We start from the raw sequence: 14,860 nt of genomic DNA, 5'->3' as shown, positions 1-14,860 counted from the left end.
TTACTGGATGAGCCCCATCACCTGAGCCCCACCCTACCCTTTTCCCATCCCTTTTCCCAGGCTCCACCCCTGGGACACGCCACCCATCACGCCGCAGGCACAGACACACATGTGTATATATATATATAATATATGTATATGTATATGTACAGACATTCGGGGCCCCCCTGCCCCCCCACTGCCCCAAAGGACGAGGCCTGGGGGTCCCCCAGCAGTCTCCCCCACACTGCACTGCCTTAAAACAGGGGTCACCTGTATCCCACGGGGACCCCCGGGTCCGTCCTGCCTGCCATGGGGTCACAGTACAACACCAAAGAGGAGGGGAGTCCCTAGGGAGGGGTCCTGGGCACAGGGGTATCCCTGGAGGGGGGGTCCCCAGGTGAGGGTCCCTGGGCTGAGGTTTGAGCCTGGTGGGAGAAGAGCCCTGGATTGGGGGTCCCGGGGGTAGGAGGATCCCTGGATCAAATCCCCTGCACGGGGGCTGTGCCCACATTAGGGGGGTCCCCATCATGGGGGGGGCCATCCCGGCACCGGCTGCTTCCCAGGCAGGGCTGTGCCTGCGCTGGGCCACCTTGGTGTGGGACAGTGCCTGCACCGGGGTGACCCCTGGGTGGGGTGTCCCTATCCCTGCAAGGGGTGTCCCCACGCGGGACATCTGCATCCCTGCGTGGGGTGACCCCACATGGGACACCCCCGTCCCCGCCTGGGACGTCCCTGTGCCGGCGTGGAGCGCCCCAGGGCGCTACTTCTCGGTGAGGGAGAGGCGCAGGATGCGCTGGAGCTCCTCGTCCTCCTCACGCCGCCGCCGCTCCCGCTCCTCCTGCTCCCGCTCTGACAGCGCCATGGCCAGGCGCAGCTGCTCCGCGAAGCTGCCATACCCGGGGGGGCCCGGGGGGCTCCCGCCGCCTGCTCCAGGGGGGCTCCCGGTGGCCGGGGGCTCAGCGCTGGGCCCGGCTTGCAGCAGCATGCTCTCCTGCAGCGCCCTGGGGAGGGGACGGCAGCGGGGGCCACGGCCATGTCATGGGAGCCACACCCCCTGTGGCACACCTGTGCCACACCCCTGGTGGCCACACCTCCTTCACAGCCCTTAAATGGCCTGGAGAGCCATGCCCCTCCCCACATGCTCTGCCCAGCTGCTAGCCACACCCACACCTGCAGTTAGCCACGCCCATTATGGCCACACCCTTTGGACAGCAAGAAGATCCTCACTTTCAGCCCCTCCCCTGGCCACACCCCAACACTTTTAACCCCACCCCTCTAATCCCATGGACCCTGTTCCTGCCCCGCTCTGACACCTTTAACCCCTGCCCCTCCCAGTTTGGCCCCGCCCAGGTGAGGTGGGTGTGGCACTCCACACCACGCCCCCCCAGATGTAACCTCACCTTTCCAGCTGCAGGTCCTCATCGTAGGGCGGCGGCTCCGTCCCGGGGCGGGTGTTGGTCAGCGCCTCCCAGATGGTCACCTGTGGGGTGTGGCCACATGTTAGGGGCGTGTCCAGGTGCGTGTGGGGCGTGTCCAGGTGAGGGGGTGTGGCCGCACCTGGTCGGTCTCGGTGCCAGCGTCCAGCAGGCTCTGCTGGATGGCGAACTGCAGCAGGTCGTCGTCCTCGTCACGCAGGGGTTCGCTGCGCCCCGCACCCAGCACCGTGTACCCCGCGGGCACCTCGAACACGCCCGCCTCCACCTCGCACGGGAACGGCCACGCTGCCACGCACGGGGGGCTGTCAGCACCCTCGGGTGTCCCCATGGCACCCCGCAGTGTCCCACGGCACGTCACCTCCATGGCACGCTGTGCCACCCCGCAGCTCCCCATGGCATCCTGTGACACCCCACATCACCCTGCACCCACTCCATGCCCACCCCGTTCTGTATCCATGGAATCCTGGCACCCCCTGGCCCCAGGCCCCCCAGCCCCCCAGCCTCACCTCTGGGCCCGGAGGGCTGGGTGCCAGGGGGGTGGGTGCCGGAGGGCTCCTGAGGGGCGCAGATCCGCACGGAGCCCAGGGGCTGGTCACACCCGCACAGGTTGCTGAAGGTGATGCGGGCGTTGAGCACGTGGAACAGGGGGATCTCTGCAGGGACAGGTTCAATTAAGGCCCCAATGAACTCCTAGCCCTATTAATCCCGCCCCAAATTAAGCTTTCCCTCTCACCGATCTTGACAGGGAAGCCAGGGGGCAGCTTGAGGGTGATGAAGTCGCGCAGTTTGGCGAAGTGGGCGTTGGAGATGGCCATGAGGTCGATGATGGGCGTCACCTGCTCCGCCAGCGACAGCGGGTGCTGCTCGCACAGCCACAGCGTCGCCTTGAACCTGCCCGGGCACCACCGTGGGCATGGGGACCCGGCGGGGCCACTGGCCACCAGCACCACCCCAGTGCCACCGCCCTGGCCACACCCCCAAGGTACGGACAACAGTGGCACAGCCCTGAGGATCCTGTCACCACCCCATGGGTCCTGATGCGCAGTGCCGCATCCCGAGGACTCTGTCATCATCCCGTATGTCCGGGCCCTGGGGCGGTGGCCTCACCTCTGCACCTTGCTGGACATCTCGATGGGGCGCCCGATGTTGCGGGTCTCCAGGTCGAAGTGGGGGTCGAAGTACTCCTCGGGGGTGATGGCCGTGGGGTTGGTGGGGCTGGCAGCCTGCAGGACGGGTGCCTGGGGGGACAGCAGCACCACTCAGCCCCCCTGGAGACCCCCAGCTTCCCCAGGGACCCCTGGGATGGCCACTCACCCCGTTGTGGGTGCCGTGCTGCTGCGCGATGCCCAGGAAGGAGTGGAAGGGGGTCTTGGAGCCTGGGGGGAGAGGGGGTGCGGGGTGAGGCGTGGGCAGTGGGAGGGACTCCCAGGGCTGTCACCAGTCACACCCCTCATGGGTGGCACACTGCACACTGTCCCATGCCTGTCACATTATTCCCCCAGTTTCCCACACCTGACACCTGTGCCACCCAGGAAGGGTGGCATGTCCCCACTGTGTACAGGCCCCCTGATTGGCTGACAGGGCTGTCACCTTTGCTGCGTGACTTGTCCTGGTCAGAGAGATGCTCCGTCCTGGTCTTGGTGACCAGCTCCACATTGCTGGCACTGTACACCTGTGTGGGGACACCGTCAGGCCTGCCACACTCCAGGCTGTCCCCAGTGTCCCTCCCTGTCTCTGTGCTCACCTTGGCCTCGTAGCCACTGACCACTTCCATCTTCTCCGAGCGCCAGCCCCAGATCCCAGACTTGTTCCTGGGGGAGCGGGGAGGCCTCACCCTCTTGTGCCAGCACTTCCTTCCCCTTCACCCGCGCTTCCCCCTCGCGCGGCCCCTTCCTGCTGAGACCTTCCCTTCCCTTCCCTTCCCTTCCCTTCCCTTCCCTTCCCTTCCCTTCCCTTCCCTTCCCTTCCCTTCCCTTCCCTTCCCTTCCCTTCCCTTCCCTTCCCTTCCCTTCCCTTCCCTTCCCTTCCCTTCCCTTCCCTTCCCTTCCCTTCCCTTCCCTTCCCTTCCCTTCCCTTCCCTTCCCTTCCCTTCCCTTCCCTTCCCACCTCTCGAAGGCGATGTTCCGGGTGTCCAGGTGTGTGGAGACGATGGGCGAGGTGAGCCGGCCGGCCACGTGCTCCTCAGTGGGCTGCATGGCCGCCAGCAGCAGCTCAGGCTCGTGCAGGGCCAGCGCCAGCGTCTCCGTGTACACCACCTGCTTGTCGTGGTCCACCTCCATCACCACGGCCCCCTCGTCTGCGTGGGGACATCACAGGGGTCAGCACCCAGCCCCCCATGGCAACCCCAGGCCTGGGGGGCACTGGGGGGCACTGGGGTTCTGGGGGGATTGGGGGTCCCTTGTACATGTAGGAGCTGAGGTGGTTCCCTCAGGAAGGGGGAACTGAGGTTTCCTTGGGGAGATCAGGGGAACTGGGGGTCCCTGGTACCATGTAAAGGAATTGAGGTGTTCCCTTTGGGAGAGGGGAACTGGAATCCCACGTGGTCCCTAGAGGGGATCTGGGAGGTCCTTATGGGAGTATTTATAGTGCAGAGGGTCCGGGGGCTCTCCAGGGAAGTCCCTGTAGGGAGTCTGGGGTATTTACAGGGGTGCAGGGGGTCTGTGGCTCCCCACAAAGACTGGAGGGCTCCCAGGGAACCCAGACAGGTCCTTACAGGGGGGGTGCAGGGGGCCTGGGGGGCTCCCCAAGGGGACAGAGGGGCCGCGGCGGGGGTGGAGCTGACCTTCCCCCTTGAAGATGTAGCTGCGGCGGCCGCGCTGCCACGTCATGTGCTCGAAGCCCAGCAGGGTGGTGTCCACCCGCAGGCTCTCGCCGCGCTTCCACACGCGGTACACGTCACTGGGACACACCTTGGACACCAGGGGCACTGCGGGCACAGGGACCCCTCAGCCCCGCGGCCGGGGGGCCCCTGGGGACCCCCTTCCCCCGCCCAGCCCGGCCATGCTCACCCCAGCTCGTGAACTCCCACTTCATCTCCACGTAGAAGTCGGATGCCTGGAAGGGATGAGGAGCATGGTGGGGGATGTGGAGGGGCTGGGGATTCCCTGCTGGGGTCACTGGGGAGAGGGGAGGAGTCTGGGGAGAAGGGATAGGGGTCCCTTTGGGGTCCTGGGTGGGGATCAGAAAGAGTGGGATCATTAGTGCCAGTCCACAAGGAAGGATAAGCAGCGAGTTCCAGAGGAAAAGGATAAGCAGGGGGTCCCCAGTGAAAAAAACAGAGTCAGTGGGGGCTTCTGGGGAGAACTGGGGGTCCCTTCTCAGACCACTGAGGATGTGGGAAGTCTGGAGAGCAGGGGTGGGGATCCCTATTGGGGTCCTGAGTGGGGATCAGGGCAATGTGGGGAAGTGGGGTTGGATAGGCAGGGTGTCCCTGGGGAAAGAGTGGGGTGCTGGAGGAGATAGGGGGTCCTGGGGAGACTTGAGGAGTCTCTGCTAGAGTCACTGGACAGGTGGGGAGTCTTGAGTGAAGGGACGGGGCTGGTGGGTGTCCCTGAGGAGCTCTGGGCTGCAGGGTGCAGTTCTGGGGGGCTGTACCCGCCGCAGTTTGCTGAGCAGCTCGGGGATGCCGGCGAGGCGCCGCGTCGCCCGCTGGTAGTCACGGTACTGGAGCACCAGCTGCACCATCTCGGGGTCCCCCGTGCTCACTGCCTCCTGCAGCACTGGGGACACGGGGTGCCATCAGCTGGAGGCCGCTCGCACCCCTGGATAGCGTCCCCAAGTCCCCGTGGTGTCCCTGTACCCGTCCATCCATTGGCATTCTCCCGGCCCACGTTGGCGTTGTGCCGCAGCAGCACCCGCACCGACTCCAGGTGGCCCAGAGACACGGCCAGCTCCAGGGGCGTCCGGCCACGCGGGTCTGTCAGCTCCACGTCGTGCTGGAAGGGTGGTGGGGTCACTGCCCCCTCCCCGTGCCACCCCAGTGCTCCCCCTGCGTCCCCCATGCTCCCAAGGCCTGGTGCTCCCAAGGCCTGGTGCTCCCAGCCCCCTCTTCTCCCAGTGCAGCTAACCCGATCCCAGTGCTCCCAGTTGCTTCCAGGCCTTTGGTGCTACAGTCCCTTATTATCCCAGTGTCACCAGTCCTTCCAGTGCCACCAGTTCTTCCAGTGCTCCCGGTCCCCTGCATCCCAGTCTCCCCTGGTACTCCCAGTCCCCACACCACTCCCAGTCTTCCTCCAGCACTCCCAGTCCCCTCAATTGCTCCCAGTGCTGTCCCCCCACCCAGTGCTGCCAGCTCCCCATGTTCCCAGTCTTCCCAACCTCCCTCCAGTTCCCCCAGTCCCCCGTGCCCCCAGTTTCCCCTGTGCTCCCAGTTCTCCCAGTCCCCTGTGCCCCCAGTCCCCCCCGGTGCTTCCAATCCCTCTGCAATGCTCCCAGTCTTCTCCCCAGTGCTCCCAGTGCCCTGCGTCCCCAGCCTTTCCTAACGCTCCCAGTCTCCCTCCAGCGCTCCCAGTCCCTCAAGGCTCCCCGTCCCCCCAGTGCTCCCAGTATCTCCCAGTGCTCCCAGTCCCAGCAGTGCTCCCGGTCCTTCCAGCCCTCCCAGCATCCCCCCTCCCCCCCCCGCGCAGAGCGTTCCCGGTTTCCCCCGACGCTCCCAGTCCCCCCCAGCATTCCCAGCGCTCCCAGTCCCCCCACCCCCGCGCTGCGGGCCCCGCCGTTCTCCCTCCCATCCCTTCCCCTCCCGCCCGCTCCCGTTCCCGGTGCCGGTGCGTGGGGGGGGTGCCCGCTCCCCGGCGCCGCTCCCGGCGTCGTTCCCACCGTCCCCGCGCGCAGGGCGCTGTCCAGCGCCTGGTGCCGGTTGTGCCAGACGAGCCGGTGCAGCGGGAAGGTCTCGGCGGGCCGGGCCATCCCGGCACCATGTCCCCGGGGCCGCCGGGGCGGACGGACCGGGCCGCAGCGCGGGGCCTGCCCGCAATGGCTGCGCGGGGGCGGCGGCGGCGCAGCGCGGCGGCGCGGGGCGGGGCCGCACCGGGCACCGGGAACAGGCAACGGCACCGGGAGCGGCGAAGGGGAGCGGGAAAAGGGGACGGCATCGCCACCGGGAACGGGCGGCGGCAAAGGGAACGGGAAAAGGGAACGGGCATTGGCAACGGGCACGGGCACCGCCAAAGGGAACGGGAACGGGGCTCCAGGAAAGGGAACAGGCTCCGGACACGGGAATGGCATTGGCACCGGGCACGGGAACGGGCAGCGGGAAAGGGAACGAGGTATCGGGAATGGGGCACCGGAAACGTAATCGGCACCGGGAACGGGAATGGGAGCAGGCACTGGGAACGGCACCGGCACCGAGAACCGTGATTGTGGGCACTGCCACTGCAGCAGCACCAGGAATAGGACTGGAACTGGCACTGGACACAGCCCGGGGCCGCCCCCTCTCACACTCTCCCATCGGGGTTGAAACCAGGGACCCACTGGCCCCCAGCTGACCTCTGGTACCGGGGGCTGCCGGTGCCCGGGGCTCCCTGACCTCTTTTACATCATAACGTGAGTGGTTACCTGGTGCTCAGGACCGTTGTGCATCCACCCCTGGGTTTATTCCATCCCATCCCATCCCATCCCATCCCATCCCATCCCATCCCATCCCATCCCATCCCATCCCATCCCATCCCATCCCATCCCATCCCATCCCATCCCATCCCATCCCATCCCATCCCATCCCTGCCACTCCCCAGGAATGCTGGAGCACCAGCCCAGCTGTGCCACGCCCTGACACGCTGCCCGCAGGCAGGGTGTGGGCAGGAGAGGTGGCACCTGCACTGCCTCTCACAAGTGACACTGTCACTCTCACAAGTGACAGCCAAGATCATCCCTGGGGGCAGCCCACGCTGGCCCGGGACGGCCATCCTGTGGGGCTTGGGGATGCTCCGGGATGTCCCCGAAGTGCTGATGTGTCCATAGGGGGACATACCAGAAGCTCCCACACCACAGGAGGTGACAAGGACTCCATGCCACTCTCAGCCGGCATGGAGCCATCTCTCCCCCCCGCAGTGAGGTGGAGGTGGATGGTGTTTTTCTATCTTTTTATTATAAAAACTCTTTTTTTTGGCATTCTCACATCTCTGCTCATGAAAACCTCACTCACCCACTGCCCCAGCCCTGCCCTGTGCCCACCCTGCCTGGTGCCCTCCCAGCACCCAGGAGCAGAGCAACCAGAGACCAATATTTACAGATGCTGCCAGGGACTGGGGGGGCAGGGGGCACCCCTATGCCCACCTGTGGCTGATTTAAGAGGGTCCCACCTGCTCCTTTCTCCTCAGGAGGGAGGGCAGGGGGCTGGGGGTGCCCTGAGAGGGGCAGGAGGGGCAGTGGCAGAGGCGGGGGCGCAGGGGACCCGTGGCACACTATTTACAGGGGGTCCCCCTGGGCACACACTCACACACAGTCACACACACTCACGAGGGGGTGTCACCCACGGGACGGACACAGCCGCGCAGGGAGGGGGGACATGCCGGCCGGGGGTCCCCGCCGGCCCCTTTGGCACACACGGCACTGGGAAGCGGGCGGGAGGGACGGGGGCTGCCTTCATCTGAGCCGGAGAGTTCCTGGAGGACCGGGGGGCACACTGGGGAGAAGGTGCCAGGCTGCGTGTCCGGTGCGGATGGTGTCACCGCAGCCGCGCTCCCAGGTGACAGCGGCACCGGGCGTGTCCCCCCACAGCCCCCGGGCACACAGAGAGCGGGGGACACGCGGGAACCCAACCCAATAAATTAGAGGTGGGGTGGGAAGGGGGCGTGGGGAGGGGTCAGAGCCCGTTGGGGGAGCGCTGGATGAACGGCACTTTGCTGAGCTCCACCACGGGCGAGCGCGGCTTGTTCTGCATGCGGGGCACCCGCTGCAGCAGCTGCTGCGCCTGGCGCTGCGCGTCCCGCAGCTCCTTCCGCCACTGCACCAGCTCGGGGTCGCTCTGCGGGGCAGGCAGCTGGGTCAGGAGGGGGGACAGGGCAGGGCACAGGGAGGTTGGGCCTCCCCACGGTGCCAGGGCTGTGGGGTTGCCCCACGTTTTCAGTATTGATGCCCTGGCATGGCTTGAAGGACTAAACATGCAAGAGGCAGCTTAACATGCAGTAGCCAGCAGGGGGGATGGCTAGCAGGCAGCAGGAGGTGGCCAGCAGCCAGGGGGGCGGGGGGGGGACACTCACGTCACACTGCAGCACAAACTGCTTGCCCCCGCGGATGCGGAGCAGGATGCACTTGCGCTCCTTCACCTGCGTCTCCTCCACCGAGTCGATCTCCTCCATGGTGAGCAGGGACTGCTGGGGGGACAGGCTCAGCCCGGTTCCCGAGCCCTCACCAGGGTCCCCCCAGGTGTCCCTCAGCCCTCACCCCCTTGGTGCCATGCCCTCCTTACCGGCGACTCGCCCTCCCCGCGCCACTCCAGGCGGTTGGGGAAGAGGTAGAAGTAGCGACGCTGCCACTGTGTCAGGAAGGGGTTGCCCAGCTTGGCCATGTAGCCGTGCATGATGCAGTCCTTGCCCATGGCGTACTCTGGGATCACAGGGAGGCGGGATCAGCACCCGGGGTGTGACCAGGGGTGGTTCAGGGTGGGGGTCTCCAGCCCCACTCACCCTCCTCGTGGCCCAGCTGCTTGTTCTTGGCCTTCTTGCGAGCCTCCAGCTTGTCGGTGTCGGCGTTGACGGCGTCAAAGACGGTCTCGGTGACCTCCTGCTGCCAGCGCTCCGAGATGGTGAGCGGGAAGTTGCGGTACAGCTCCTGGTCGCTCTCCAGCAGCTGGGTAGGGTGGGATGCCGGGGTGAGGGGCTGCAGGACACCCCATACCCCACACTCGGCTCCTGTGCCCGGTACCTTGATGCCCTTGGTGTCCTCCTCGTCAAAGGAGCCGATGTCAAAGGCGTCGGCCGCGTTCACCTCACCGCGGGGTGGGACCAGGGGTGGCGGGTACTGTAGGTGGCAGTGGGGGTCAGAGGGGTGACCGCCCACATCTGTGTCCTTGTCCCTGTCCCCAGCCATGGGCACACCCCCCTCACCTTCTGCAGGAACACCATCTGCCAGTCCAGGCCCTTGAAGAAGGGCTCTTCCTTCACCTCCTGCGCCCTGTGGAAGAAGGAGGGCGGGTGAGCGTGGCCGCAGGGGGACTGTGCCAGCACACCTTGTGTGGCCCCCCTGAGGGCCTCGGGGACACTCACCCTCGCCCCATGCAGCCCAGGCGCCGGTTGACATCCCGCTGCAGCAGCCCCTCAAGCAGCGAGCGCAGCTCTGGGGAGAAAGAATCTGGCAGCTCCACGGCCTGTGGGAGATTCCATGGGCACACTGGTGAGCAGGGACAGGGACAGGAACACACACTGACACACAGATGGGCACAAACATGTGCTCCAGGTGATGACCAGCTGTCCCTGACCCGCTGTGTGCCTCCCAGAGCAGGGGTGCCCATGCCCTGCCCACGGCTCCCTCAGTGCCCCCGCTCACCATGGTGAGGGTCATCCGGTCAATCTCGTGCTTGTCCTTTGTCTTGTGCTGCCGGAATGGGCTGTGCCTGTGGCATGGAGGTTCAGGATGCTCAGCAGTGCCCAGCTGTGTCCAGCTGTGCCCAGCTGAGCCCACACTCACCCCCGGAGCAGCTTGAAGAGCATACAGCCCAGCGAGAACCAGTCAGCGCTGCTGTCGTAGGCCACCCCCTTCTGCAGCACCTCCGGCGCCATGTACCCGTGGGTGCCCCTGGGGAGGGGGCACAGGGGGGTCAGGGGCTGCCCCGGGAGCGGGGCAGGGCGGGCAGGGGTGTGGGCACACTCACACGCTGGCGTGGGGCTTCTTCTTGGAGAAGTCGCAGGCCAGGCCCAGGTCGGAGATGCGGACATGGCCGAACTCGTCCAGGAGGATGTTTGCTGGCTGCGGACACACCAGGGGACATGCTGAGCCCCAGCGTGGCCCATGGCTATGGGGTGGCGAGCTGGGGGGCTCTGTGGGATTTGGGGGTGTCTCAGTGCCCCTGAAGTCTCAGGGTGCCCATGGATTTTGCTGTTGGGGTGTCCATTAGACCTGAGGGTGCCCTCCAGGCTGGGCGAGTGCCCACAGCGTTCTGAGGGCTCCTGCAGGGTCTGTGACACCTGTGGGTGCCCACAGGGCTGTGGAGGGGTTTCTAAAGGCCTGGGGATGTCCTGCGGGCGGGGACGGTCACCTTGAGGTCACGGTACACCACAAAGCGGCTGTGCATGTGCTCCAGGCCCAGGATGATCTCGGCCGCGTAGAACCTCATCTCTGCCTCCGAGAAGACGCCGTGCTGGGACAGGTGATAGTGCAGGTCCCCCCCTGTGGGGACAGGGACCGGCTGTCACCTGGAGCAGGTGTGGGCAGCGGGCTCTGTGCCCCGGGAGTGGCTCAGGGCCGGGGTCTCACCGTTCATGAGGTCGAGGATGAAGCTGAGCTTGTCGGGCGTGTGGAAGGCGTAGGACATGCACACGATGAACGGGCAGTCCTGGCGGGAGACACGGGGTCATCCTCCCTGTCCCTGTCCTCTGCCCCCTGTCCCCAGCACCCGTGTCCCCTCACCCCAGTGCTGACGAGGGACAACATGATGCGCTCGTTGAGGGCCAGTGTCTCGCCCTGCTTCATCTTGATGCGTTTCTTGTCCAAGCACTTCATGGCGTACCTGGGGGGGGCACGGAGTCCCTGCAGCCACCATGTCCCCTCAGCAGGGCCAGCACCCAGCTCCCGTCCACAGCCGTGATGTCCCTGCCAGCCCCGGGTGCCTGCAGCCATGACAATATTCCCGCAGCCCCCTGACATGTGTCAGCACAGCAACACCACTGGGACCCCCCAGCACCCCAAAACCCCAGGTGGGCCCCTCCGTGCTGGAGCATTCCCGTTACATTTTGCCCGTGTCCGCTTTCCGGCAGCCGTAGACCTCCCCGAAGCCGCCGCGGCCGATGATTCGGTGAACGCTGAAGTCGTTCATGGTGAGCTGGAGGGGTGAGGAGGAGACTGGGATGAGCCTGGACACCAAGCCCTGCCCCATTTTTCCCAGGTGAGGGACAGAGAGGCTCGCTGGAAGCACATCCCCCTCCCTGGGAGGTGAGGGGCAGGGATTCCTGCTCACATGGATGTTCAGCTCCACATTCTTCCACTGGCAGAACCGTGTGAACTTGTCACTGCAAGGAAGAGCAGACAGGGCAAGAGTGGAGATCCTGGAGAAACACGGCCTTCAAAGACTCCCTGGATTTGTCTGGAGACAGGGAGCACCCCCCAGGACACTTGGGAAGGGAAGAGACTCCCGAGTCCCCAGTGTGGGGACCCCGGTTACTCTCCGGGCTGAGAGATAGTGGGATGGGACACCCCAATCTGCATGGGAATTTCCTCCCTACTCACCTCTCAATGAATTTCTGGAAAATGCCTCCACGCAGGTTCTGGCAGATCTCCTCAATGTAGGGCTGGGGAGGACACAGGGCTCAGCGCTGGGTCCCCAGGGCCACCCAGATCCCATCATTACGTGGGGTCTCCTCCACCTCTGGGATATCACATCCCCCCACTGCCACTTCCAGGCCCCTGGGAATGCTTCTGCCACTTCAGTCTCTGGGGACCCCAACATCAGCAGCCCTGGGGACCCCTAGAGTGACATCCAGGGTCCCAATCACCTCCCTCTGAGGACCCCCTGCTACCTCCAGCCCCCAGTCTCCCATCACCCCATGGGGACTACAAGCAATTCCCCCTCATTCCCAACATTCTAGGGACCCCTCTCACCATCCCTCGGGGTCCCCATTCCTCCTGGGACACCCCATTCCACTTTCAGGGACTCCTGTCACCTCCAGCCCCCTCTAAGAATTAGCCCTCTGAGTGTCACAGGTGGCAAGGACCCCTTCCCTGCCCCAGGTGATGCCCACCTGGAAGAGATCTGGGGGCACCAGCTTCTTGCTCAGGTGGCTCTGGACGTGCTCCGTGGCGCTCTTGGAGAAGGGCTGTGAGGGGGACAGGACCGTGTCACCTCGGGCGGAAGGGACAGCGGCCAGGCAGGGATCCACAGAGGAATCCCCATCCATGGGGCTGGGATGTGGCTCCCAGGATGGAGCCTGTGGGGGGTGTGCAGCTGCCCCTGAGGACACTGTGGACACAGTGGGGACATCCCTCCCACCCAGCGCCCGGCACTCACGTGGGAGCAGGCCAGCAGCTCCTTCATGATGTAATGGTCAAAGATGTGGCGGCTGCGGGCGGCTCGCTCCTCCTCCGAGTCCAGCTTCTCGTACTTCTTGATCTGGAGAGGGCACAGCTCCAGTGGCACAGGGGCACGCAGAACGCTAGGAATTGTGGCCCCTCTGGGTGCCATGTCCCATGGGAGGGGTTATCCCATGCCCTCAGACAGTATCTCCCAGCTCCCTGCCCAGTGTCACCTCGGGTGGTGCCCTTGGCACCGTGTCCATGGGCCCTGGAGGTACCAACCCCACTCCTGGTGCACGCAGGGAGCTGTCCCCTGGCTCTCCCTCTCTCACCTCCTCGTAAAATTCCATCAGGGGCTTGGCCTCCTCTGCCTGGTTGAAGGCGAAATCCCGAAAAAGCAGGTAGCCTGCATGCAGGGACAGAGTCACAGCGTGAGAGGTGACAGCCCCTTGGCCCAGGCCAAGGGACACAGGGACATCCCCTGGGCCTGCCCAGCCCTGCTGCCACCCCAGTGCCAGGCTTGGGGAAGTGCCAAGCAGGGACCGGTGAGGACTTGGCAGGGTAAGAGAGTGACAAGGACACAGCTGGAGTGGGAAGCAGCACCCCGGGACAGCGTGGGGCAGCGAGGGGGCTGCTGTGGGGCACAGTGGGGGCAGGGGCACGGGCGGGCACACGGAGCAGGGCGGACGTGCCCGGAAACCGCCGGAGCGGCAGGAGGAAGTGAGAGGCGCTTCCTGCCCCAGACGGTTTCTGCTGGTGTGGGGGGAAGTGACAGGACAGGGGACACAGGGTGGGGAACGTGGCGCAGCCCCCCAGCACCCCTGCCCAGCCTGGCCCCACAACCCCCCTGCCATTCCTGTGGCCACTCTCGCTGTCATGGTGGCCACCAGTGCAGGCCCCCAGCCCACCCACGCTTGCCCCTGTGCTCGTGGGTGCTGGCCCAGGTGCCCCCCCGTGTCCCCATGTCCCCAGCTCACCGATCTTCTGCGCGAAGATCTTGTCAAATGTCACCTCTCCCCGGTCCTCCAGGTACTTCTGCATGACGCTGCGGATGCTGGGGACACACCGGAGGGGCTCAGCCGTGCCCCTGATGGACCCCTGCTCCCCACCCCTCCTCTCCTGCTCCTCCCGTGTCCCCATGCCCCGGTGGCATGCATGTCCTACCATCCTGTGTGTCCCCACCCAAGTGTGGCACGTTGTGGGTGCCAGGATCACAGCATGTCCTACAGCACTGGAGCTCAAAGGAGGTGGGGACAAGTGTCACCCCTAAAAAAGCTTCACAGGTGCCTGGCAGTGAAGGCACAGGAGGGCACCGGGGTCCGGCAGGGGAAGGGGGGACTGTGACCCTCTGCACACCTGGGTACAGGGGTGTGTGTGTGTGTGTACACATGGGTGTGACACGGCGGCGACAGAAGGGACACACAGCTGGGTGGGACAGCAGGATGTGTGTGCGTCTGTGTGTCCGTGTTTGTGTGTCCCCGTGTCAGGCAGGAAGGGTGTGCGTGTGTCCATGTCCGTGTGTCTGTCTGTGCAACAGGCATGACACTTGTATATCCATATCCGTGTGTGTGTGTCCATACCCGTGTGTCCATGTCCGTGTGTCCATGTCCGTGTGTCAGGCCAGGTGTGACCGGCACACACGTGTGCGGGAGGCGTCTGTGACCCGCGGGCGCGCACAAACAGTGCCGGGAAGGGGTGACCGAGGGACCGGGGGTGGCGGAGCCGGGGCCGGCCGGACGGACGGACAAGCGGAGGGGCAGCGGCGGGGCCTCACCTGGGCTCGGGCAGGACGATCCTCTTGCTGGCGCGGGCGGCGGGCGCGGCGCGGCTCTTCTCCATGGCCATCAGGTAACTCACGTCCGCCAGCACCGCCTCCAGGTCCGCCATCGTGCCGCGCCGCCGGCCCCGCCGCCGGCGCCGCACCGGCCCCGGCCCGACCCGACCCGCCGGCCCCGGAACCGGAACCGCGCCCGGAAGCGGAACGGGGCCGGAGAGGAGCCGGGCGGAGGAGCGGGGAGCGGCCGGGAGGGGCTCGGCGGCCCCGGGACGCGGGCGGCGGCAGCGCCCGGAGCGGCGGGAGCGGAGCGCGGAACGAGGCGCGGCCGCACCGGGGCGCGGGGCGGGGACAGCGGGGCTGGGCGGGGACAGCGCCGCCGCCACGCCCGCCCGGGAGGGGCCGTGACACCCGGTGTGTGTGGGGCAGTGGTGTGTGACACTGAGTGTGTGACACTGGGTGTGTGGCACTGGATGTCCGTGTGCCACCAGGCGTGTGTGCCAGCGTG

General features: G+C 66.0%; 2 protein-coding genes across 3 annotated transcripts; both read right to left on the bottom strand.

Moving 5' to 3' along the window:
• Nucleotides 1-110: 110 nt before the first annotated feature.
• Nucleotides 111-6,404, bottom strand: ANKRD13D (ankyrin repeat domain 13D). The gene is made up of 15 exons (XM_053981349.1): nucleotides 6,234-6,404; nucleotides 5,218-5,353; nucleotides 5,013-5,137; nucleotides 4,427-4,472; nucleotides 4,201-4,344; nucleotides 3,525-3,714; nucleotides 3,163-3,229; nucleotides 3,009-3,090; nucleotides 2,733-2,794; nucleotides 2,526-2,656; nucleotides 2,152-2,309; nucleotides 1,925-2,071; nucleotides 1,540-1,703; nucleotides 1,383-1,462; nucleotides 111-983 (listed from the first exon to the last, which is right to left on the bottom strand). The coding sequence occupies exons 1-15, from the start codon at nucleotides 6,321-6,323 to the stop codon at nucleotides 743-745; spliced, it is 1,863 nt and encodes a 620-aa protein (XP_053837324.1). The 5' UTR covers nucleotides 6,324-6,404; the 3' UTR covers nucleotides 111-742.
• A 1,083-nt stretch (nucleotides 6,405-7,487) lies between these two features.
• Nucleotides 7,488-14,521, bottom strand: GRK2 (G protein-coupled receptor kinase 2). Of its 2 annotated transcripts, none has more exons than XM_053981133.1 (21): nucleotides 14,353-14,521; nucleotides 13,556-13,632; nucleotides 12,911-12,984; nucleotides 12,574-12,675; nucleotides 12,308-12,382; nucleotides 11,796-11,857; nucleotides 11,527-11,578; nucleotides 11,300-11,391; nucleotides 10,980-11,079; nucleotides 10,827-10,905; nucleotides 10,609-10,739; nucleotides 10,225-10,319; nucleotides 10,041-10,148; nucleotides 9,900-9,966; nucleotides 9,620-9,720; nucleotides 9,461-9,527; nucleotides 9,279-9,374; nucleotides 9,041-9,203; nucleotides 8,824-8,960; nucleotides 8,615-8,728; nucleotides 7,488-8,379 (listed from the first exon to the last, which is right to left on the bottom strand). In XM_053981133.1, the coding sequence occupies exons 1-21, from the start codon at nucleotides 14,463-14,465 to the stop codon at nucleotides 8,218-8,220; spliced, it is 2,067 nt and encodes a 688-aa protein (XP_053837108.1). In that variant the 5' UTR covers nucleotides 14,466-14,521; the 3' UTR covers nucleotides 7,488-8,217. The 2 variants fall into 2 exon arrangements, with proteins under 2 accessions (XP_053837108.1, XP_053837110.1); XM_053981135.1 differs by having other exon boundaries at nucleotides 8,615-8,725.
• Between the last annotated feature and the right edge of the window lie 339 nt (nucleotides 14,522-14,860).

This window comes from Vidua macroura, chromosome 6 (assembly GCF_024509145.1).
Source record: "Vidua macroura isolate BioBank_ID:100142 chromosome 6, ASM2450914v1, whole genome shotgun sequence".
Taxonomy (NCBI): domain Eukaryota; kingdom Metazoa; phylum Chordata; class Aves; order Passeriformes; family Viduidae; genus Vidua; species Vidua macroura.
Note: the sequence above shows the minus strand (reverse complement) of the source record. Positions and strands in the feature narration are given on the sequence as shown.

What these genes read in the sequence shown, in the direction of transcription:
- ANKRD13D (XM_053981349.1), bottom strand. Translation starts at nt 6,323, where the DNA reads ATGGCCCGGCCCGCCGAGACCTTCCCGCTGCACCGGCTCGTCTGGCAC. An exon ending in GTGGGAGTTCACGAGCTGGG is followed by an intron (nt 4,345 to 4,426) that starts GTGAGCATGGCC and finishes CTGTGCCCGCAG; the next exon opens with TGCCCCTGGTGTCCAAGGTG. An exon ending in CCAGCCCTCCGGGCCCAGAG is followed by an intron (nt 1,704 to 1,924) that starts GTGAGGCTGGGG and finishes CGTGCGTGGCAG; the next exon opens with CGTGGCCGTTCCCGTGCGAG.
- GRK2 (XM_053981133.1), bottom strand. Translation starts at nt 14,465, where the DNA reads ATGGCGGACCTGGAGGCGGTGCTGGCGGACGTGAGTTACCTGATGGCC. An exon ending in AAGAAGCCCCACGCCAGCGT is followed by an intron (nt 10,149 to 10,224) that starts GTGAGTGTGCCC and finishes CCCCCTCCCCAG; the next exon opens with GGGCACCCACGGGTACATGG. An exon ending in AGTTTGTGCTGCAGTGTGAC is followed by an intron (nt 8,380 to 8,614) that starts GTGAGTGTCCCC and finishes CCTGCCCCGCAG; the next exon opens with AGCGACCCCGAGCTGGTGCA.